We start from the raw sequence: 25395 nt of genomic DNA on the forward strand, positions 1-25395 counted from the left end.
AACATACTAACAAAATAAAATAGAATAGATAGGTACAAGTAAAATAAATAAATAGAGTAATCATCATCGGTCATATTTATTGAGTGCTTACTGTGTGCAGAGCACTGCACTAAGCGCTTGGGAAGTCCAAGAGGGCAACATATAGAGACAGTCCCTACCCAACAGCGGGCTCACAGTCTAGAAGGGGGAGACAGAGAACAAAACCGAACATACTAACAAAATAAAATAGAATAGATAGGTACAAGTAAAATAAATAAATAGAGTAATCATCATCGGTCATATTTATTGAGTGCTTACTGTGTGCAGAGCACTGCAGTAAGTGCTTGGGAAGTCCAAGAGGGCAACACATAGAGACAGTCCCTACCCAACAGTGGGCTCACAGTCTAAAAGGGGGAGACAAAACTAAACGTACTAACAAAATAAAATGAATAGAATAGATATGTACAAGTAAAATAAATAAATAGAGTAATACATCTGTACAGACCTATATACATATATAAGGGTGCTGTGGGGAAGGGAAGGAGGTAAGATGGGGGGGATGGAGAGGGGGGCGAGGGGGAGAAACAACATGTGGGCAAGGTGACTCCGTGAGGGGCAGGGGGTACTCAGTGGGTGAGCGGGACGCCCGAGGAGGAAGGGGATCCTGGGGTGGGGTAGGGGGGTGTCCCACATGGGGAGGGGGCTCTGCAGAAGCTGGGGGTCTCTGAGTGGGGAGGGGACGTCTAGACTGTGAGCCCACTGTCGGGTAGGGACTGTCTCTAGATGTTGCCAACTTGGACTTCCCAAGCGCTTAGTCCAGTGCTCTGCACACAGTAAGCGCTCAATAAATACGATTGACTGATTGACTAAGCCCTGGGGAGACTCCATTCCAACAATAAACCGCCGCATTCCCTGCCCCCAGCAAGCTTATTTACTGAGCGCTGACCGTGCGCAGAGCACTGTTCCAAGCGCTCGGGAGAATTCATTCATTCAATTGTATTTATTGAGCGCTTACTGTGTGCAGAGCACTTAACTAAGCGCTTGGGAAGTACAAGTCGGCAACATATAGAGACGGTCCCTTCCCAACAACGGTCTCACAGGCTAGAAGAATCTAGACTGTTGAATCTAGAAGAGAATCCAGTAGAACAGTAGAACAGAAGAGAAGCGGCGTGGCTCAGTGGAAAGAGCCCTGGCTTTGGAGTCAGAGGTCGTGGGTTCGAATTCCGGCTCCACCACAAGTCTGCTGTGTGACCTTGGGCAAGCCACTTAACTTCTCTGAGCCTCAGTTCCCTCATCTGTAAAAATGGGGATTAAGACTGTGAGCCTCACGTGGGACAACTTGATCACACTGTATCCCCCCCAGCGCTTAGAACAGTGCTTTGCACATAGTAAGCGCTTAACAAATGCCATGATCATTATTATTATAACAGACACATTCCCTGTCCACAGCGAACTTCCAGTCTAAAGGAGATGTCAGGTGGAGGGGTCAGTGGGGAGGGAGGGGATTTTCCCAGGGCAAGGCCGGAGCCCAGCCCACTGTTGGGTAGGGGCTGTCTCTATATGTTGCCAACTTGGACTTCCCAAGCGCTTAGTACAGTGTTCTGCACACAGTAAGCGCTCAATAAATACGATTGATTGATTGATTGATTGATTGATTGTCTCCCGGCCCCCCAGGGAGGGAGAGCGCTGGTATCATCTGCGCCAGGCGCTGAACCGGAGGATGCTGAAGCCGTCGGAGGCGGCTCTGTACTCCCAGGCCGTGAGTGATGTAGTTAGCGCCCTGCTGGTCCGTCTGGAGGAGCTCAGGGCCGAAAGCCCATCGGGCGACCAGGTGTCCGACGTGGCTGACCTCTTCTACCACTTCTCCTTGGAAGGTACGGGGGCCGGGGGTCGCCCAAATGGGGGACGGGGTGAGAAAAAGTCTGTTTTTGTCATATTGTCCTCTCCCAAGCGCTTAGTCTAGTGTTCTGCACGCAGTAAGCGCTCAATAAATACAACGGAATGAATGCTTGTACTTCCCAGGCGCTTAGTCCAGTGCTGTGCACACAGTAAGCGCTCAATAAATACGATTGAATGAATGAATGAATGATGTAGAAGCAACATGGCGTAATGGATAGAGCACAGTAAGCGCTCAATAAATACGATTGAATGAATGAATGAATGATGTAGAAGCAACATGGCATAATGGATAGAGCACAGTAAGCGCTCAATAAATACGATTGAATGAACGCATGAATGATGTAGAAGCAGCATGGCGTAATGGATAGAGCACAGGCCCGGGAGTTAGAAGGTCATGGATTCTAATTCTAACCCCGTCACCTGTCTGCTCATTCATTCATTCAATCGTATTTATTGAGCGCCTACTGTGTGCAGAGCACCGGACTAAGCGCTTGGGAAGTACAAGTTGGCAGCATATCATCATCATCAATCGTATTTATTGAGCGCTTACTGTGTGCAGAGCACCGGACTAAGCGCTTGGGAAGTACAAGTTGGCGGCATATCATCATCATCAATCGTATTTATTGAGCGCTTACTGTGTGCAGAGCACTGGACTGAGCGCTTGGGAAGTACAAGTTGGCGGCATATCATCATCATCAATCGTATTTATTGAGCGCTTACTGTGTGCAGAGCACCGGACTAAGCGCTTGGGAAGTACAAGTTGGCGGCATATCATCATCATCAATCGTATTTATTGAGCGCTTACTGTGTGCAGAGCACCGGACTGAGCGCTTGGGAAGTACAAGTTGGCGGCATATCATCATCATCAATCGTATTTATTGAGCGCTTACTGTGTGCAGAGCACTGGACTGAGCGCTTGGGAAGTACAAGTTGGCGGCATATCATCATCATCAATCGTATTTATTGAGCGCTTACTGTGTGCAGAGCACTGGACTAAGCGCTTGGGAAGTACAAGTTGGCGGCATATCATCATCATCAATCGTATTTATTGAGCGCTTACTGTGTGCAGAGCACCGGACTAAGCGCTTGGGAAGTACAAGTTGGCGGCATATCATCATCATCAATCGTATTTATTGAGCGCTTACTGTGTGCAGAGCACCGGACTAAGAGCTTGGGAAGTACACGTTGGCGGCATATCATCATCATCAATCGTATTTATTGAGCGCTTACTGTGTGCAGAGCACTGTACTAAGCGCTTGGGAAGTACAAGTTGGCAGCATATCATCATCATCAATCGTATTTATTGAGCGCTTACTGTGTGCAGAGCACCGGACTAAGCGCTTGGGAAGTACAAGTTGGCAGCATATCATCATCATCAATCATATTTATTGAGCACTTACTGTGTGCAGAGCACTGTACTAAGCGCTTGGGAAGTCCAAGTTGGCAGCATATAGAGACGGTCCCTACCCAACAGTGGGTTCACAGTCTGCTGGGTGACCTTGGCAAGGCACTTCACTTTTCTGGGCCTCAGTTCCCTCACCTGTAAAAAATGGGCATTAAGAGTGTGAGCCCCATGTGGGACAGGGACTGTGTCCATCCCAATTTGCTTGTATCTCCCCCAGCGCTTAGAACAGTGCCTGGCACATAGTAAGTGCTTAACAAGTATAATTATTATTATTAATAATAATAAAGCATGGGCCCGAGAGTCAGAAGGTCTTGGGTTCTAATCCGGACTCCGCCACTTGTCCGCTGGGCAACTTTGGGCATGTCACTTCACTTCTCTGGCCCTCAGTTACCTCTTAATAATAATAACAATCATGGTACTTGTTAAGCGCTCATTATATGCCAATATTTATTCTATTTATTTTATTCTGTTAATATGTTTTGTTTTGTTCTCTGTCTCCCCCTTCTAGACTGTGCGCCCACTGTTGGGTAGGGACCGTCTCTAGATGTTGCCAGCTTGTACTTCCCAAGCGCTTAGTACAGTGCTCTGCACATAGTAAGCGCTCAATAAATACGATTGATGATGATGAAGCACTGCTCTAAGCGCTGGGATAGAAGGGAATCAGGTTGGACCCAGTCCCTGTCCCCCATGGGGCTCACGCTCCCCATTGATCCCCATTTTCCAGATGAAGGAACTGAGACCCAGAGAAGTGAAGTGACTTGCCCAAGGCCACCCAGCGGACAAGTGACAGAAGCAGGATTAGAACCCAGGTCCTTCTGACTCACAGGCCTGGGCTCTCGCCACTAAGCCATGCTGCTTCATCTATAAAATGAGGATTAAGACTGTGAGCCCCATGTGGGACAGGGACTTTGACCAACCCGATTTGCTTGTATCCACCCCAACGCTTAGTACAGTGCCTGGCCCACAGTAAGCACTTAACAAATGCCACAATTATCATTATTACTATTAGTAGTAGTAGCATATACACTTATTATGTATTATATATTATTGCAATAATATATAACACGATATGTTATGTTATATGTTACGTTCTCCCCTGTCTAGACTGTGAGCCCGTTGTTGGGTAGGGACCATCTCTTTTTGTTGCCGACTTGTAGTTCCCAAGCGCTTAGTACAGTGCTCTGCACACAGTAAGCGCTCAATCAATGGAGAAGCAGCGTGGCTCAGTGGAAAGAGCACGGGCTTTGGAGTCAGAGGTCATGGGTTCAAATCCCGGCTCCGCCACATGTCTGCTGTGTGACCTTGGACAAGTCCTGTATATATGTATATATGTTTGTACATATTTATTACTCTATTTATTTATTTATTTTACTTGTACATATCTATTCTATTTATTTTGTTAGTATGTTTGGTTTTGTTCTCTGTCTTCCCCTTTTAGACTGTGAGCCCACTGTTGCCGTATGTTGCCAATTTGTATTTCCCAAGCGCTTAATACAGTGCTGTGCACATAGTAAGCGCTCAGTAAATACGATTGATGATGATGACAAGTCACTTAACTTCTCTGAGCCTCAGTGACCTCATCTGTAAAATGGGGATTAAGACTGTGAGCCCCACGAGGGACAACCTGATCACTTTGTACCCCCCCCCAGCGCTTAGAACAGTGCTTTGCACATAGTAAGCGCTTAACAAATGCCAACATTATTATTATTATTATTATTATTAATAAATACGATTGAATGAATGAGTGAATAATATTGTCAGCGCTTAGTACAGTGCATGGCACATAATAAGTGCTTAACAAATACCATTATTAGTAGTAGAAATATTATGATATTATATATTGTACAATATTTATTGTCGTGATCATATACATCAGCATTATCATCATCATCAGCGTGGCTCAGTGGAAAGAGCATGGGCTTTGGAGTCAGAGGGCAGGGGTTTGAATCCCGGCTCCCCCACATGTCTGCTGTGTGACCTTGGGCAAGTCACTTCACTTCTCTGAGCCTCAGTGACCTCGTCTGTAAAATGGGGATTAAGACTGTGAGCCCCATATGGGACAACCTGATCACCTTGTATCCCCCCAGCGCTTAGAACAGTGCTTTGCACATAGTAAGCGCTTAACAAATGCCAACATTATTATTATTACTACTAATAATAATAATAAATACGATCGAATGAATGAGTGAATAATATTGTCAGCGCTTAGTACAGTGCATGGCACATAGTAAGCGCTTAACAAATACCATTATTATTAATAGAAATATTATGATATATATTGTACAATATTTATTGTGGTGATCATATACATCAGCATTATCATCATCATCAGCGTGGCTCAGTGGAAAGAGCACGGGCTTTGGAGTCAGAGGGCAGGGGTTTGAATCCTGGCTCCACCACATGTCTGCTGTGTGACCTTGGGCAAGTCACTTCACTTCTCTGAGCCTCAGTGACCTCGTCTGTAAAATGGGGCTTAAGACTGTGAGCCCCACATGGAACAACCTGATCACCTTGTGCTTTGCAGCACAGAACAGTGCTTTGCACATAGTAAGCGCTTAACAAATGCCATCATTATTATTATTATCATCAATCATCAATCGTATTTATTGAGCGCTTACTGTGTGCAGAGCACTGTACTCAGTGCTTAGCACTGTACTTATCATCAATAAGAATAATGATCACTGTGGCCTTCTTAAAGTGCTTACTTACGGGCCAGGCACTGTACTGAGCGCTTGCCCCCGGCCCACAGTGTCTCCCTCGCGGCCTTCCTCCCTCCAGCCATCACCTACATCCTGTTCGAGCGGCGCCTCGGCTGCCTGGGGAAGAATCACCCCCGGGACGTGGAGGACTTCCTGGAGGCCGTGGGCTTCATGTTCAAGAACTCCGTCTATGCCACCTTCCTTCCCAAATGGACCCGGCCACTACTGCCTTTCTGGAGGCGCTACCTGGCCGGCTGGGATACCATCTTCTCCTTCGGTGAGGACGGGAATGGGAAGGAGAGCCGGGTTGGGATTTGAAGAGCTCCGGGCTCCTCAGACAGTCACAGCCAGTCAGTCGATCGGATTTATTGAGCACTTACTGTGTGCGGAGCACTGGACTACTACTACTACTAATAATTGTGGTATTTGGGAAGCGCTTACTATGGGCCAAGCGCTCTTCTAAGCACTGGGGTAGATACGAGGTAATAATAATAATGATGGTATTTGTGAAGCGCTTACTATGTGCCAAGCACTGTTCTAAGCCTTGGGTAGATAGTAGGTAATAATAATAATCAATCAATCAATCAATCAATCAATCGTATTTGTTGAGCGCTTACTATGTGCAGAGTACTGTACTAAGCGCTTGGGAAGTACAAATTGGCAACACATAGAGACAGTCCCTACCCAACAGTGGGCTCACAGTCTAAAAGGGGGCTCACAGTCTAATAATTAGAACAGTGCTTTGCACATAGTAAGCGCTTAGCAAATGCCATTATTATTATAATGATGATGGTATTTGTGAAGCGCTTACTATGTGCCAGGCACTGTTCTATGCGCTGGGGTAGATACGAGGTAATAATAATAATGATGATGGTATTTGTGAAGCGCTTACTATGTGCCAGGCACTGTTCTATGCGCTGGGGTAGATACGAGGTAATAATAATAATGATGATGGTATTTGTGAAGCGCTTACTATGTGCCAAGCGCTGTTCTATGTGCTGGGGTAGATACGAGGTAATAATAATAATAATAATGATGGTATTTGTGAAGCGCTTACTCTGTGCCAAGCCCTGTTCTAAGCGCTGAGGTAGATACAAGGTGATAATAATAATGATGATGGTATTTGTGAAGCGCTTACTATGTGCCAAGTGCTGTTCTATGCGCTGGGGTAGATACGAGGTAATAATAATGATGATGATGGTATTTGTGAAGCGATTACTATGTGCCAAGCGCTGTTCTAAGCGCTCGGTTAGATACGAGGTAATGATAATAATAATAATGATGGTATTTGTGAAGCGCTTACTATGTGCCAAGCACTGTTCTAAGCCTTGGGTAGATAGTAGGTAATAATAATAATTAGAACAGTGCTTTGCACATAGTAAGCGCTTAGCAAATGCCATTATTATTATAATGATGATGGTATTTGTGAAGCGCTTACTATGTGCCAAGCACTGTTCTATGTGCTGGGGTAGATGCGAGGTAATAATAATAATGATGATGGTATTTGTGAAGCGCTTACTATGTGCCAAGCACTGTTCTAAGCCTTGGGTAGATACTAGGTAATAATAATAATGATGATGGTATTTGTGAAGCGCTTACTATGTGCCAAGCCCTGTTCTAAGCGCTGGGGTAGATACGAGGTAATAATAATAATGATGATGGTATTTGTGAAAGCGCTTACTATGTGTCAAGCACTGTTCTATGCTCTGGGGTAGATATGAGGTAATAATGATGATGGTATTTGTGAAGCGCTTACTATGTGCCAAGCACTGTTCTAAGCGCTGGGGTAGATACGAGGTAATAATAATAATGATGATGGTATTTGTGAAGTGCTTACTATGTGCCAAGCACTGTTCTAAGCGCTGGGGTAGATACGAGGTAATAATAATAATGATGATGGTATTTGTGAAGTGCTTACTATGTGCCAAGCACTGTTCTATGCGCTGGGGTAGATACGAGGTAATAATAATAATGATGATGGTATCTGTGAAGCGCTTACTATGTGTCAAGCACTGTTCTAAGCCTTGGGTACATACTAGGTAATAATAATAATGATGATGGTATTTGTGAAGTGCTTACTGTGTGCCAAGCGCTGTTCTATGCGCTGAGGTAGATACGAGGTAATAATAATAATGATGATGGTATCTGTGAAGCGCTTACTTTGTGTCAAGCACTGTTCTAAGCCTTGGGTAGATACTAGGTAATAATAATGATGATGGTATTTGTGAAGCGCTTACTATGTGCCAAGCCCTGTTCTAAGAGCTGGGGTAGATACGAGGTAAGAATAATAATAATAATAATAATAATAATAATAATGGTATTTGTGAAGCATTTACAATGTGCCAAGCACTGTTCTAAGCCTTGGGTAGATACTAGGTAATAATAATAATTAGAACAGTGCTTTGCACATAGTAAGCGCTTAACAAATGCCATTATTATTATAATGATGATGGTATTTGTGAAGCGCTTACTATGTGCCAAGCGCTGTTCTAAGCGCTGGGGTAGATACGAGGTAATGATAATAATAATAATAATGATGGTATTTGTGAAGCGCTTACTATGTGCCAAGCACTGTTCTATGCGCTGGGGTAGATACGAGGTAATAATAATGATGATGGTATTTGTGAAGCGCCTACTATGTGCCAAGCCCTGTTCTAAGCGCTGGGTTAGATACGAGGTAATAATAATAATGATGATGGTATTTGTGAAGCGCTTACTATGTGCCAAGCGCTGTTCTAAGCGCTGGGGTAGATACGAGGTAATGATAATAATAATAATAATAATGATGGTATTTGTGAAGCACTTACTATGTGCCAAGCCCTGTTCTAAGCGCTGGGGTAGATTCGAGGTAATGATAATAATAATAATAATGGTATTTGTGAAGCGCTTACAATGTGCCAAGCACTGTTCTAAGCCTTAGGTAGATACTAGGTAATAATAATAATTAGAACAGTGCTTTGCACATAGTAAGAGCTTAACAAATGCCATTATTATTATAATGATGATGGTATTTGTGAAGCACTTACTATGTGCCAAGCCCTGTTCTAAGCGCTGGGGTAGATACGAGGTAATAATAATAATGATGATGGTATTTGTGAAGCGCTTACTCTGTGCCAAGCGCTGCTGTAAGCGCTGAGGTAGATACGAGGAATAATAATAATGATGGGATTTGTGAAGCGCTTACTCTATGCCAAGCACTGCTCTAAGCGCTGAGGTAGATACGAGGAATAATAATTATGATGGGATTTGTGAAGCACTTACTATGTGCCAAGCACTGTTCTAAGCCTTGGGTAGATACTAAGTAATAATAATAATGATGATGGTATTTGTGAAGCGCTTACTATGTGCCAAGCACTGTTCTAAGCCTTGGGCAGATACTAGGCAATAATAATAATGATGATGGTATTTGTGAAGCGCTTACTGTGTGCCAAGCCCTGTTCTAAGCGCTGGGGTAAATACGAGGTAATAATAATAATAATAATAATGATGGTATTTGTGAAGCGCTTACAATGTGCCAAGCACTGTTCTAAGCCTTGGGTAGATACTAGGTAATAATAAAAATTAGAACAGTGCTTTGCACATAGTAAGCGCTTAACAAATGCCATTATTATTATAATGATGATGGTATTTGTGAAGTGCTTACTTTGTGCCAAGCCCTGTTCTAAGCGCTGGGGTAGATATGCGGTAATAATAATAATGATGATGATATTTGTGAAGCGCTTACTCTATGGCAAGTGCTGCTCTAAGCGCTGAGGTAGATACGAGGAATAATAATTATGATGGGATTTGTGAAGCACTTACTATGTGCCAAGCACTGTTCTAAGCCTTGGGTAGATACTAAGTAATAATAATAATGATGATGGTATTTGTGAAGTGCTTACTATGTGCCAAGCCCTGTTCTAAGAGCTGGGGTAGATACGAGGTAATAATAATAATAATAATAATAATAATAATAATAATGATGGTATTTGTGAAGCGCTTACAATGTGCCAAGCACTGTTCTAAGCCTTGGGTAGATACTAGGTAATAATAATAATTAGAACAGGGCTTGGCACATAGTAAGCGCTTAACAAATGCCATTATTATTATAATGATGATGGTATTTGTGAAGCGCTTAGTATGTGCCAAACCCTGTTCTAAGCACTGGGGTAGATACGAGGTAATAATAATGATGATGATGGTATTTGTGAGTGCTTACTCTATGCCAAGCGCTGCTCTAAGCGCTGAGGTAGATATGAGGTAATAATAATAATGATGGGATTTGTGAAGCGCTTACTATGTGCCAAGCACTGTTCTATGCGCTGGGGTAGATACGAGGTAATAATAATAATGATGGTGGTATTTGTGAAGCGCTTACTATGTACCAAGTGCTGTTTTAAGCGCTGGGGTAGATATGAGGGAATGCAGGGTTGGTTTGACCAGTGCGGCTCAGTGGAAAGAGCCCGGGCTTGGGAGTCAGAGGTCATGGGTTCAAATCCTGTCTCCGCCAATTGTCAGCTGTGTGATTTTGGGGAAGTCACTTCACTTCTCTGGGCCTCGGTGACCTTATCTTTAAAATTGGGATTAAGACTGTGAGCCCCACGTGGGACAACCTGATCACCTTGTATCCTCCCCAGCGCTTAGAACAGTGCTTTGCATAGAGTCAGCGCTAACAAATGCCATTATTATCATTATTATCTTGGAGGAGAGTCAGTCAATCATACTTACTGAGTGCTTACTGTGTGCGGAGCACTGTACTAAGCGCTTGGGAGAGGACAGAACAACTGTCTACATGTTCTGTTTTGTTGTCTGTCTCCCTCTTCTAGACTGTGAGCCTGTTGTTGGGTAGGGACCGTCTCTATATGTTGCCAAATTGTACTTCCCAAGCGCTTAGTAAAGTGCTCTGCACACAGTTAGTGCTCAATAAATACAATTGAATGAATGAATGAACAAGAGAACAGACAAATTCCCTGCCCACAAAGAGCTTAGGGTCTAGAGGGGGAAAACGACTTACTTTTGACCCCCAGGCAGGGAACAGGGCTTTGGTCTGACCGTCTTGGAGGAGAGTCAGTGGGTCAATTGTATTTATTAAGCACTTACCATGTTCAGAGCACTGGACTAAGCGCTCGGGAGAGTCCTATAGAACAATAAACAGACACATTCCCTGCCCTTAACGAGCTGACAGTCTAGAAGAGGGGAGACCGACATGAATAGAAAGAAGGGGATGATAGATGGGGAGAAAGACTCTGAGTCTTCTCACTGTCCCCCTCAAGACCGTGAGCTCATTTTGAGCAGGGAATGTGCCTATCATTCTATTGCCCTCTCCCAAGCACTTAGTACAGTGCTCTGCACTCAGTAAGCGCTCCATAAATTCATTCATCCGTTCATTCAATCGTATTTATTGAGCGCTTACTGTGTGCAGAGCACTGGACTAAGCGCTTGGAAAGTACAATTCGGCAACAGATAGAGACAATCTCTACCCAACAACGGGCTCACGGTCTAGAAGGGGGAGACAGACGACAAAACGGAACAAGTAGATGGGCATCAATAGCATCCAAATAGATGCTACAGAATTATATTCATTCATTCAATTGATTCAATTGTATTTATTGAGTGCTTACTGTGTGCAGAGCACTGTACTAAGCGCTTGGGAAGTCCAAGTTGGTAACTTATAGGGATGGTCCCTACCCAACAGCGGGCTCACAGTCTTGAGAAGCAGCGTGGCTCAATGGAAAGAGCCCGAGCTTGGGAGTCAGAGGTCATGGGTTCAAATACCCATCATTAATAAAATAAATAGACTGATAGATATGTACATATATACACAAGTGCTGTGGGGCGGGGAGGGGGATAGAGTGGGGGCGATGGGGAGGGGAGGCTCAGTGTGGGAAGGCCTCCTGGAGGAGGTGAGCTCTCAGTAGGGCTTTGAAGGGGGGAAGAGAGCTAGTTTGGCGGATGGGCAGAGGGAGGGCATTCCGGGCCAGGGGGAGGACGTGGGCCGGGGGTCGACGGCGGGACGGGCGAAAAGGAGGCCCAATCAATCAATCAATCAATCGTACTTATTGAGGGCTTACTGTGTGCAGAGCACTGTAGTAAGCGCTTGGGAAGTACAAGTTGGCAACATATAGAGACAGTCCCTACCCAACAGTGGGCTCACAGTCTAAAAGGGGGAGACAGAGAACAAAACCAAACATACTAACAAAATAAAATAAATGGAATAGATATGAACAAGTAAAATAAATAAAGAGTAATAAATATGTACAAACATATATACATATATACAGGTGCCGTGGGGAAGGGAAGGAGGTAAGATGGGGGGGATGGAGAGGAGGACGAGGGGGAGAGGAAGGAAGGGGCTCAGTCTGGGAAGGCCTCCTGGAGGAGGTGAGCTCTCAGTAGGGCCTTGAAGGGAGGAAGAGAGCTAGCTTGGCGGATGGGCAGAGGGATTGGGGGCATTCCGGGCCCGGGGGATGACGTGAGCCGGGGGTCGATGGTAGGACAGGCGAGAACGAGGTACGGTGAGGAGATTAGCGGCGGAGGAGCGGAGGGTGCGGGCTGGGCTGGAGAAGGAGAGAAGCGAGGTGAGGGAGGAGGGGGCGAGGTGATGGACAGCCTTGAAGCCCAGGGTGAGGAGTTTCTGCCTGATGCGCAGATTGATTGGTAGCCACTGGACGGGCGAGAAGGAGGCCCATTGAGGAGGTGAGCGGCGGCAGAGGAGCGGAGGGTGCCGGCTGCGATGGAGAAGGACAGAAGGGAGGTGAGGGAGGAGGGGGCCAGGGGATGGACACCCTTGAAGCCCAGAGTGAGGAGTTTTTGCTTCACGCGAAGGTTGAAAGGCAACTGATTGAATACCTCTACCTTCCTTCTTCCCTCCTGCCTCTTCCCCACTCTAATCCCGACCTTCCCCACCGCAGGGAAGAAGATGATTGATCAGAAACTGGAAGAGATAGAGAAGACTCTTGAAACCCAGAAGCCCGGTGACGAGGTGAAGGTGTCTGGCTACCTGCACTTCCTCCTGAGCAGCGGGAAGTTCAGCCCCCACGATGTCATGGGCAGCCTGGCCGAGCTGCTCATGGCCGGGGTGGACACGGTGGGCAGGGCGAAGGGGCGCGCGGGGAGGGCTGGGCCCACTCCCCTGCCTCCACGTGCTAATAATAATAATGATCATTATTATTATTATAAGGCCTCCTCCAGGAGGCCTTCCCAGACTGAGCCCCTTCCTTCCTTCCTCTCCCCCTCGTCCCCCTCTCCATCCCCCTCATCTTACCTCCTTCCCTTCCCCACAGCACCTGTATATATGTAGATGTGTTTGTACATATTTATTACTCTATTTTACTTGTTCATATCTATTCCATTTATTTTATTTTGTTAGTATGTTTGGTTTTGTTCTGTGTCTCCCCCTTTTAGACTGTGAGCCCACTGCTGGGTAGGGACCGTCTCTAGATGTTGCCAACTTGGACTTCCCAAGTGCTTAGTACAGTGCTGTGCACACAGTAAGCGCTCAATAAATATGATTGATTGATTGATTAATAATAATGTTGGTATTTGTTAAGCGCTTACTAGCGAGAAGCAGCGTGGCTCAGTGGAAAGAGCCCGGGCTTTGGAGTCTGAGGTCGTGGGTTCAAATGCCAGCTCCACCAACTGTCGGCTGTGTAACTTTGGGCAAGGCACTTCACTTCTCTGGGCCTCAGTTCCCTCATCTGGAAAATGGGGATTAATCAATCAATCAATCAATCGTATTTATTGAGCGCTTACTGTGTGCAGAGCACTGTACTAAGCGCTTGGGAAGTACAAGTTGGCAACATATAGAGACGGTCCCTACCCAACAGTGGGCTCACAGTCTAGAAAACTAGATTAAAACTGTGAGCCCCCCGTGGGACAACCTGATCACCTTGTAAATTCCCCAGCGCTTAGAACAGTGCTTTGCATATAGTAAGCGCTTAACAAATACCTTCATTATTATTATGGAGAAGCAGCATGGCTCAGTGGAAAGAGCCCGGGCTTTGGAGTCAGAGGTCATGGGTTCAAATCCCAGCTCCTCCACCATCTGTCGGCTGTGTAACTTTGGGCAAGTCACTTCACTTCCCTGGGCCTCAGTTCCCTCATCTGGAAAATGGGGATTAAAACTATGAGCCCCCCGTGGGACAACCTGATCACCTTGTAAACTCCCCAGCGCTTAGAACAGTGCTTTGCACATAGTAAGCGCTTAACAAATACCATTATTATTATTATGTGCCAAGCACTGTTCTAAGCGCTGGGGGATACAAGGTGATCCAGTTGTCCCACGTGGGACTCACAATCTTAATCCCCATTTTACAGATGAGGGAACTGAGAAGTGAAGTGACTTGCCCAAAGTCACAGAGCTGAGAAGTGGCAGGGCCGGGATTTGAACCCATGACCTCTGACTTCAAAGCCCGGGCTCTTTCCACTGAGCCACACTGCTTCTCCATCCCCCCTCCCCAGCCCATCTAGCTGAAGTGGTGTAGTGGCTAGAGCATGAGCCTGGGAGTCGGAGGTCATGGGTTCTAATCCCAGCTCTGCCACTTGCCTGCTGTGTGACCTTGGGCAAGTCACTTCACTTCTCTGGGCCTCAGTTCCCTCATCTGTAAAATGAGGATGAAGACTGTGAGCCCCACGTGGGACAACCTGATTCTCTTGTATCTACCCCAGCGCTTAGAACAGTGTTTGGCACATAGTAAGTGCTTAACAAATACCTTCATCATCAGCGTGGCTCAATGGAAAGAGCCCGGGCTTTGGAGTCAGAGGTCATGGGTTCAAATCCCGGCTCCGCCAATTGTCAGCTGTGTGACTTCGGGCAAGTCACTTAACTTCTCTGTGCCTCAGTTACCTCATCTGTAAAATGGGGATTAAGACTGTGAGCCCCCTGTGGGAAAACCTGATCACCTTGTAACCTCCCCAGCGCTTAGAACAGTGCTTGGCACATAGTAAGCGCTTAATAAATGCTATTATTATTATTATCTCTCATTAGAGAAGCAGCGTGGCCTAGTGGAAACAGCCGAGCCTGGGAGTCAGAAGGACCTGGGTTCTAATCCTGGCTCCGCTGTTTCTCTGCTGCATGACCTTGGGGGAGTCGCTTCATTTCTCTGTGCCTCAGTTCCCTCATCTGTGAAAAATGGGGATTAATAATAATACTACTACTAATAATAATAGTAATAATGGTATGTGTTAAGTGCTTAGAGAAGCAGCGTGGCTCAATGGAAAGAGCACAGGCTTGGGAGTCAGAGGTCATGGGTTCAAATCCCGGGTCCGACCATTGTCAGCTGTGTGACTTTGGGCAAGTCACTTAACTTCTCTGGGCCTCAGTTACCTCATCTGGAAAATAGGGAATAAGACTGTGACCCCCACGTGGGACAACGTGATCACCTTGTAACCTCCCCAGCGCTTAGAATTGTGCTTTGCACATAGTAAGCGCTTAACAAATACCATTATTATTATTATTATTATTATGTGCCAAGCACTGTTCTAAGCACTGGGGTAGATACAAGGTAATCAGGTTGTCCCACGTGTAGCTCACAGGCTTAATCCCCATTTTACAGGTGAGGTAACTGAGGCACAGAGAATTTAAGTCACTTCCCCGAGGTCACACAGCAGAATAGTGGCGGAGCCGGAATTAAAACTCACAACCTCTGACTCCCAAACCTGGGGTCTTTCCACTAAGCCGAGCCCAATGTGGGACAGGGACTGTGCCCAACCTCATTAATTTGTATCTAGTTTGGTGCTTAGAACAGTGCTTAGCACATAATAAGCGCTTAACAAGTGCTATAATTATTATTAATCCCGGCTCCTCCGCTTATCTGCTGTGTGACCTTGGGAAAGCCGCTTCACTGCCCTTGTGCCTCAGTTACCTCATCAATCAATCAGTCATATGTATTGAGCGTTTACTGTATGCAGCACACTGTGCTAAGCGCTTGGGAGAGGACAACACAATAAATAACAGCTACGTTCCCTGCCCTCAACAAGCTCACAGTCAAGAGAAGATCATTGGAGTCAGAGGCTTTGGAGTCAGAGGTCATGGGTTCGAATCCCAGCTCCGCCACATGTCTGCTGTGTGACCTTGGGCAAGTCCCTTAACTTCTCTGAGCCTCAGTTCCCTCATCTGTAAAATGGGGATTAAGACTGTGGGACAACTTGATCACCTTGTATCCCCCCCAGCGCTTAGAACAGTGCTCTGCACATAGTAAGCGCTTAACAAATGCCATCATTATTATTATTATTTTAAGAGGGGGAGACAGACATTGATATACAATAACCTCATCTGTAAAATGGCGATTAAAACGGTGAACGCAGTGTGGGACGTGGACTGTGTCCAACCTGATTACTTCGCATCTACTCCAGTGCTTACTACAGTGCCTGGCATATAGTAAATGCTTAACAGATACCATTAAAAAAATAAAAGCCCATCTCCTCCACTCCTGACCTCTAATCTTTTCCTGGATTGGCCCGGGGTCAGTCAAATAATCAATTCATCAGTTGTACGTATTGACCGTGTAATAAGCACCTGGGAGAGTACAATAATAATAATTCTGGTATTTGTTAAGTGCTTACTATGTGGCAGGAACTGTACTGAGCACTGAACAGAGTTGGCAAACACCATCCCTGCCCAAAGGAGTTTACAGTCATCAATCAATGGTATTAATTAATTAATGGTATTAATACCATCAATCGATGGTATTAATTGAGCTCTTAATGCGTGCAGAGCACTGTACTAAGCAACAGTCCTATACAACACAGTCCAATACCAACTCTGTTGGTAATAATGATGGCATTTGTTAAGCACTTCCCTATCCAACTGTACTAAGCGCTTGGGAAACTACAGTATAAAAATAAACAGACACATTCCCTGACCACAATGATCTTTCAGTCTAGAGGGAGATACAGACATTAATATACATAAATAATAATAATAATAATAATAATGGCATTTGTTAAGCGCTTACTATGTGCAAAGCACTGTTCTAAGCGCTGGGGAGGGTACAAGGTGATCAGGTTGTCCCACATAAGGCTCACAGTCTTATTCCCCATTTTCCAGATGAGGGAACTGAGGCCCAGAGAAGTTAAGTATCTTGGCCAAAGTCACACAGCTGACAATTGGCAGAGCCAGAATTTGAACCCATAATAATAATAATAATAATAATGGCATTTATTAAGCACTTACTATGTGCAAAGCACTGTTCTAAGCACTGGGGAGGTTACAAGGTGATCAGGTTGTCCCATGATGGGGGGCTCACAGTCTTCATCCCCATTTTACAGATGAGGTAACTGAGGCCCAGGGAAGTGAAGTGACTTGCCCAAAGTCACACAGCTGACAATTGGTGGAGCCAGGATTAGAACCCACGACCTCTGACTCCCAAGCCCGTGCTCTTTCCACAGAGCCACGCTGCTTCTCAGTCTCTCCCCTCCAGTCTATCAATCGATGGCATTTATTGAGCGCTTACTGTGTGCAGAGCACCGTACTAAGCGCTTGGGAGAGTCCAATACAACAGAATTGGTAGACCACACCGCTGCCTACAAAGAGCTTAAGGTTTAGAGTCAGTCAGTCAGTCAATCACATTCCTTTTAGACTGTGAGCCCACTATTGGGTAGGGACCGTCTCTATATGTTGCCAACTTGGACTTCCCAAGCGCTTAGTACAGTGCTCTGCACACAGTAAGCGCTCAATAAATACGATTGATGATGATTATGATTCCTTCACTTCTAAACTGTGAGCCCTTCTAGACTGTGAGCCCACTGTTTGGTAGGGACTGTCTCTATATGTTGCCAACTTGGACTTCCCAAGCGCTTAGTCCAGTGCTCTGCACACAGTAAGCGCTCAATAAATACGATTGATTGATTGATTCCTTCCCGTCTCACAACCTTGGCATCACCCTTGATTCCGCTCTCTCATTCACCCTTCATATCCCATCCGTCACCAAATCCTGTCAGTCCCACCTTCACCACGTCGCAAAAATCCACCCTTTCCTCACCATCCAAACCGCTACCACGTTAACCCAATCCCTCATTCATTCATTCATTCAATCATATTTATTGAGCGCTTACTGTGTGCAGAGCACTGGACTAAGCGCTTGGGAGAGGACAACACAATAAATAACAGATACGTTATTTATTGGCAACATACAGAGACGGTCCCTACCCAACAGCGGGCTCACAGTCTAGAAGGGGGAGACGGACAACAAAACAAAACATATAAACCTAATAAAATAAATAGAATAAATATGTACAAGTAAAATAGAGTAATAAATCTGTACAAACATATATCCGGGTGCTGTGGGGAGGGGAAGGAGGTAAGGCCTGGGGAAATGGGGAGGGGGACGAGGGGGAGAGGAAGGAGGGGGCTCAGTCTGGGAAGGCCTAAGAAGCACACATCTTCTGTCATCAGGTTTTCATTCATTATAATTCATTAATTAAGCGCTTAGTACAGTGCTCTGCACACAGTAAGCGCTCAATAAATACGATTGATGATGATTAATTATTATTAATTCATGAATTAATCAATTATAGCGTCTTGAGTAAAAAAAAAAAACCTTTTGAACATTCTGCCTTTTCCTCATCCTCTCCCTCCTGGATTCCTGCATCCTCCTCCTTGCTGACCTCCCTGCCTCCTGTCCCTCCCCATTCCAGTCCGGACTTCACTCTGCTGCCCGGATCATCTTTCCGCAAAAACGCTCAGGGCATGTCACCCCCTTCCTCAAATATCTCCAGATGTTGCCCACCCAACTTTTGCTTCCCAAGTGCTTAGTCCAGTGCTCTGCACACAGTAAGCGCTCAATAAATACGATTGAATGAATGAATGAATGAATCCACCTCCGTATCCAACAAAAACTCCTCACTATTGGCTTTATAAAGATGTCCATCCCCTCGCCCCCTCCTCCCTCACCTCCCTTCTCTCCTTCTCCATCGCAGCCCGCACCCTCCGCTCCTCTGCCGCGACTAACCTCCTCGCTGGGCCTCCATCTCGCCTGTCAATGAATCAATCAATCAATCGTATTTATTGAGCGCTTACTGTGTGCAGAGGACTGGACTAAGCGCTTGGGAAGTACAAGCTGGCAACGTATAGAGACAGTCCCAACAGTGGGCTCACAGTCTAGAAGGGGGAGACAGAGAACAAAACCGAACGTACTAACAAAATAAAATAAATAGAATAGATAGGTACAAGTAAAATAAATAAATAAATAGAGTAATATTTATAACATTTAGAGTAATGAGTAATGTCTCATCACCAACCTCGGGCCCGTGTCCTGCCTCTGGCCTGAAACGTCCTCTCTCCTCAAATCCCCCAGACAATGACTCTCCCCCCTTCAAAGCCTTACTGAAGGCCCGTCTCCTCCAAGAGGCCTTCCCAGACTAAGCCCCAGTTTTCCTCATCTCCCACTCCCTTCTGCGTCGCCCTGACTTGCTCCCTTAAGTATCTATCTGTAATTTTAGGTCCTGCCATTGACTTTTGTAACTATTTATTTTTACATGTTGCCAACTTGTACTTCCCAAGCGCTTAGTACAGTGCTCTGCACACAGTAAGCGCTCAATAAATACGATTGATGATGATGATGATTTTGTTAGTATGTTTGGTTTTGTTCTCTGTCTCCCCCTTTTAGACTGTGAGCCCACTGTTGGGTAGGGACTGTCTCTATATGTTGCCAACTTGTACTTCCCAAGCGCTTAGTCCAGTGCTCTGCACACAGTAAGCGCTCAATAAATACGATTGATTGATTGATTGATTGATTGGCCCAGAATGCCCTCCCTCCGCACATCCGCCAAGCTAGCTCTCTTCCTCCCTTCAAAGCCCTACTGAGAGCTCACCTCCTCCGGGAGGCCTTCCCACACTGAGCCCCCTTTTTCCTCTCCTCCTCCCCATCCCCCCGCCCTACCTCCTTCCCCTCCCCACAGCTCCTGTATATATATTTGTACAGCTTTATTACTCTATTTTACTTGAACATATTTACTATTCTATTTATTTTGTTAATGATGTGCATCTAGCTTTAATTCTGTTTGTCCTGACGACTTTGACACCTGTCCACGTGTTTTGTTTTGTTGTCTGTCTCCCCCTTCTAGACTGTGAGCCAGTTGTTGGGTAGGGACCGTCTCTATATGTTGCCAACTTGTACTTCCCAAGCGCTTAGTATAGTGCCCTGCATACAGTAAGCGCTCAATAAATACGATCGAATGAATGAATATTTCTTTATTTGTATTGATGTATCTCCATCTTCCCTCCTCCTCCTCCTCTCCCTGTATCTCCGCCTTCCCTCTGCCCTCCTCCTTCTCCTCTTCCTCCTCCTCTCCCTGTATCTCTGCCTTCCCTCCTCCTTTTCCTCCTGCTCCTTTCCCTGTATCTCCACCTTCCTTCCAACATGTTGCCGATTTGTCCTTCCCAAGCGCTTAATCCAGTGCTCTGCACACAGTAAGCGCTCAATAAATACGATTGAATGAATGAATGAGTGTCCGTCTCCTCCGCTCTAGACTGTGAGCTCCTTGTGGGCAGGGATTGCCAATCATTGTTGTTCATTCAATCGTATTTATTGAGCGCTTACTGTGTGCAGAGCACTGGACTAAGCGCTTGGGAAGTACAAGTTGGCAACATATAGAGACGGTCCCTACACATTCATTCATTCATTCAGTCGTATTTATTGAGTGCTTACTGTGTGCAGAGCACTGGACTAAGCGCTTGGGAAGCACAAGTTGGCAACATATAGAGACGGTCCCTACCCAACAGCGGGCTCACAGTCTAGAAGTTGTATTTTACTTCCCTTAGCACAGTGTTCTGCCCACAGTAAGCACTTAATAAATACAACCAGAGCTTAGAACAGTGCTCCAGTGCTTAGAGCAGTGCTTTGCACATAGTAACCGCTTAATAAATGCCATCAAAAAAAGTGAAATGAATGAGTGTATATAGAGCACCGTATTCATTCATTCATTCAATCGTATTTATTGAGCGCTTACTGTGTGCAGAGCACTGGACTAAGCACTTGAGAAGTATAAGTTGGCAACATATGATAAATACGATAAATAAATACGATTGAATGAATGAATGAACATATAGAGACGGTCCCTACCAACAGCGGGCTCACAGTCTAGAAGTTGTATTTTACTTCCCTTAGCACAGTGTTCCGCCCACAGTAAGCACTTAATAAATACAACCAGCGCTTAGAACAGTGCTCCAGCGCTTAGAGCAGTGCTTTGCACATAGTAACCGCTTAATAAATGCCATCAAAAAAAGTGAAATGAATGAGTGTATATAGAGCACCGTATTCATTCATTCATTCAATCGTATTTATCGAGCGCTTCCTGTGTGCAGAGCACTGTACTAAGCGCTTGGGAAGTACAAGTTGGCAACATATGATAAATACGATTGAATTAATGAATGAACATACAGAGACGGTCCCTACCAACAGTAGGCTCAATCAATCAATCAATCAATCAATCAATTGTATTTATTGAGCGCTTACTGTGTGCAGAGCACTGTACTAAGAGCTTGGGAAGTACCAGCGTGGCTCAGTGGAAAGAGCCTGGGCTTTGGAGTCAGAGGTCATGGGTTCAAATCCCAGCTCCGCCAACTGTCAGCTGTGTGACTTTGGGCAAGTCACTTCACTTCTCTGGGCCTCAGTTCCCTCATCTGTAAAATGGGGATGAAGACTGTGAGCCCCCCGTGGGACAACCTGATCACCTTGTAACCTCCCCAGCGCTTAGAACAGTGCTTTGCACATAGTAAGCGCTTAATAAATGCCATTATTAGTATTATTATTATATAGAGACGGTCCCTACCAACAGCAGGCTCACAGTCTCAAAGTTGTATTTTACTTCCCTTAGTACAGTCTTCTGCCCACAGTAAGCGCTTAATAAATACAACCAGCGCTGAGAACAGTGTTCCAGCGCTTAGAGCAGTGCTTTGCACATAGTAAGCGCTTAATAAATGCCATCAAAAAAAGTGAAATGAATGAATGTATATAGAGCATCATAGTCATTCATTCATTCAATCGTATTTATTGAGCGCTTACTGTGTGCAGAGCACTGTATTAAGCGCTTGGGAAGTACAAGTTGGCAACATACGATAAATACGACAAATAAATACGATTGAATGAATGAACATATAGAGACGGTCCCTACCAACATTGGGCTCAATCAATCAATCAATCGTATTTATTGAGCGCTTACGGTGTGCAGAGCACTGTACTAAGAGCTTGGGAAGTACAAGTTGGCAACATATAGAGACGGTCCCTACCAACAGTGGGCTCACAGTCCAGAAGTTGTATTTTACTTCCTTAGTACAGTGTTCTGCCCACAGTAAGCGCTTAATAAATACAACCAGCGCTGAGAACAGTGTTCCAGCACTTAGAGCAGTGCTTTGCACATAGTAAGTGCTTAATAAATGCCATCAAAAATAGTGAAATGAATGAATGTATATAGAGCACTGTATTCATTCATTCATTCAATTGTATTTATTGAGCGCTTACTCTGTGCAGAGCACTGTACTAAGCGCTTGGGAAGTACAAGTTGGCAACATATAGAGATGGTCCCTACCCAACAGCGGGCTCACAGTCTAGAAGTTGTATTTTACTTCCCTTAGTACAGTGTTCTGCCCACAGTAAGCACTTAATAAATACAACCAGCGCTTAGAACAGTGCTCCAGTGCTTAGAGCAGTGCTTTGCACGTAGTAAAAGCTTAATAAATGCCATCAAAAAAAGTGAATTGAATGAATGTATATAAAGCACCATATTCATTCATTCAATCATATTTATTGAGCACTTACTGTGTGCAGAGCACTGTACTAAGCGCTTGGGAAGTAGAAGTTGGCAACATATAGAGATGGTCCATACCCAACAGCAGGCTCACAGTCTACAAGTTGTATTGTAGAGCAGTGCTTTGCACATAGTAAGCACTTAATAAATGCCATCAAAACAAGTGAAATGAATGAATGTATATAGAGCACCGTATTCATTCATTCATTGAATTGTATTTATTGAGTGCTTACTATGTGCAGAACACTGTACTAAGTGCTTGGGAAGTACAAGTTGGCAACATACGATAAATACGATAAATACGATTGATTGAATGAATGAATGAACATATAGAGACGGTCCCTACCAACAGTGGGCTCAATCAATCAATCAATCAATCATATTTACTGAGCGCTTACTGTGTGCAGAGCACTGTACTAAGCGCTTGGGAAGTACAAGTTGGCAACATATAGAGACGGTCCCTACCAACAGTGGGCTCACAGTCTAGAAGTTGTATTTTACTTCCCTTGGTACAGTGCTCTGCCCACAGTAAGCGCTTAATAAATACAACCAGCGCTGAGAACAGTGTTCCAGCGCTTAGAGCAGTGCTTTCCACATAGTAAGCGCTTAATAAATGCCATCAAAAATACAAAGTGAAATGAATGAATGTATATTCATTCCTTCCTTCCTCTCCTCCTCGTCCCCCTCTCCTTCCCCCATCTTACCTCCCTCCCTTCCCCACAGCACCTGTATATATGTATATATGTTTGTACATATTTTTTTACTCTATTTATTTATTTAATTTATTTGTACATATCTATTCTATTTATTTTATTTTGTTAGTATGTTTGGTTTTGTTCTCTGTCTCCCCCTTTCAGACTGTGAGCCCACTGTTGGGTAGGGACTGTCTCTATATGTTGCCAATTTGTACTTCCCAAGCGCTTAGTACAGTGCTCTGCACATAGTAAGCGCTCAATAAATACGATTGATGATGATGACGATGATGATATAGAGCACTGTACTAAGCGGTCTTCCCTTCCTCTGCCCGCCCAGACCTCCAACACCCTGACGTGGGCCTTGTACCACCTCGCCCAGGACCCGGAGCTGCAGGCGGCACTACACGAGGAGGTGGCGACGGTGGTGGCTACTGGGCAAGCGCCCCAACACAAGGACTTCGCCCACATGCCCCTGCTCAAAGCTGTGATCAAGGAGACGCTGCGGTAAAGTCTCCCTTTCCCTTCTCCCCGTCCCGAAGCCGGGCACGGATGGTGGGGTGGAGGGCTGGGTGAAAGGGGGCATCAGAATTAGGTGGTGGGTAGGGACCGTCTCTATATGTTGCCAGCTTGTACTTCCCAAGCGCTTAGTACAGTGCTCTGCACACAGTATGCGCTCAATAAATACGACTGAATGAATGAATGAATGCCCAAGGTGGGGCACGATGGAGGGCGGGAGATGAGGAGATGTGCCCTGTCGGCCATGTGACCTTGGCCAAGTCGCTTGCCTTCTTTGTGCCTCAGTTCCCTCATCTGAGAAGCAGTGTGGGCAGGTGGCTCCGCCACTTTCATTCATTCGTTCATTCAGTCGTATTTATGGAGCACTTACTGTGTGCAGAGCACTGGACTAAGCGCTTGGGAAGTACAAGTTGGCAATGTATAGAGACGGTCCCTACCCAACAGCGGGCTCATTCATTCATTCATTCAATCGTATTTATTGAGCGCTTACTGTGTGCAGAGCACTGGACTAAGCGCTTGGGAAGTACAAGTTGGTAACATATAGAGACAGTCCGTACCCAACAGTGGGCTCATTCATTCATTCATTCATTCAATCGTATTTATTGAGCGCTTACTGTGTGCAGAGCACTGGACTAAGCGCTTGGGAAGTACAAGTTGGCAATGTATAGAGACGGTCCCTACCCAACAGTGGGCTCATTCATTCATTCATTCATTCGATCGCATTCATTCATCATCATCATCAATCGTATTTATTGAGTGCTTACTATGTGCAGAGCACTGTACTAAGCGCTTGGGAAGTACAAGTTGGCAACGTATAGAGATGGTCCCTACCCAACAGCGGGCTCATTCATTAATTCATTCATTCATTCAATCGTATTTATTGAGCCCTTACTGTGTGCAGAGCACTGTACTAAGTGCTTGGGAAGTACAAGTTGGCAACGTATAGAGACGGTCCCTACCCAACAGCGGGCTCATTCATTCATTCATTCATTCATTCAGTCGTATTCATTGAGCACTTACTGTGTGCAGAGCACTATACTAAGCGCTTGGGAAGTACAAGTCGGCAACATATAGAAACGGTCCCTACCCAAAAGCAGGCTCACAGTCTTGAAGGGGGAGACAGAGAACAAAACAAAACATACTAACAAAATAAAATAAATAGAATAAATATGTACAAGTAAAATAAATAAATAGAGTAATAAATATGTACAAACATATATCCATATATACAGGTGCTGTGGGGAGGGGAAGGAGGTAAGGCAGGGGGATGGGGAGGGGGAGGAGGGGGCTCAGTCTGGGCTGAGTCAGTCGGTTCCCTCATCTGAGAAGCAGCGTGGCTTATAATAATAATAATTATGGCATTTATTAAGCGCTTACTTGTCAGCTGTGTGACTTTGGGCAAGTCACTTAACTTTTCTGTGCCTCAGTTCCCTCATCTGGAAAATGGGGCTGAAGACTGTGAGCCCCCCGTGGGACA

At 45.2% G+C, this 25395-nt stretch overlaps 1 protein-coding gene across 1 annotated transcript in view; it reads left to right on the plus strand.

Moving 5' to 3' along the window:
• Nucleotides 1–25395, plus strand: part of LOC119926167 (sterol 26-hydroxylase, mitochondrial) — a 65543-nt gene that overhangs the window by 21422 nt on the left and 18726 nt on the right. Inside the window, exons 3-6 of the mRNA XM_038744465.1 lie at nucleotides 1654–1853; nucleotides 6062–6259; nucleotides 12873–13048; nucleotides 23740–23906. Coding sequence (XP_038600393.1) covers nucleotides 1654–1853; nucleotides 6062–6259; nucleotides 12873–13048; nucleotides 23740–23906 — 741 coding nt within the window. The remainder of the gene's footprint in view (nucleotides 1–1653; nucleotides 1854–6061; nucleotides 6260–12872; nucleotides 13049–23739; nucleotides 23907–25395) is intronic.

Source organism: Tachyglossus aculeatus, chromosome 1, assembly GCF_015852505.1.
Source record: "Tachyglossus aculeatus isolate mTacAcu1 chromosome 1, mTacAcu1.pri, whole genome shotgun sequence".
Taxonomy (NCBI): domain Eukaryota; kingdom Metazoa; phylum Chordata; class Mammalia; order Monotremata; family Tachyglossidae; genus Tachyglossus; species Tachyglossus aculeatus.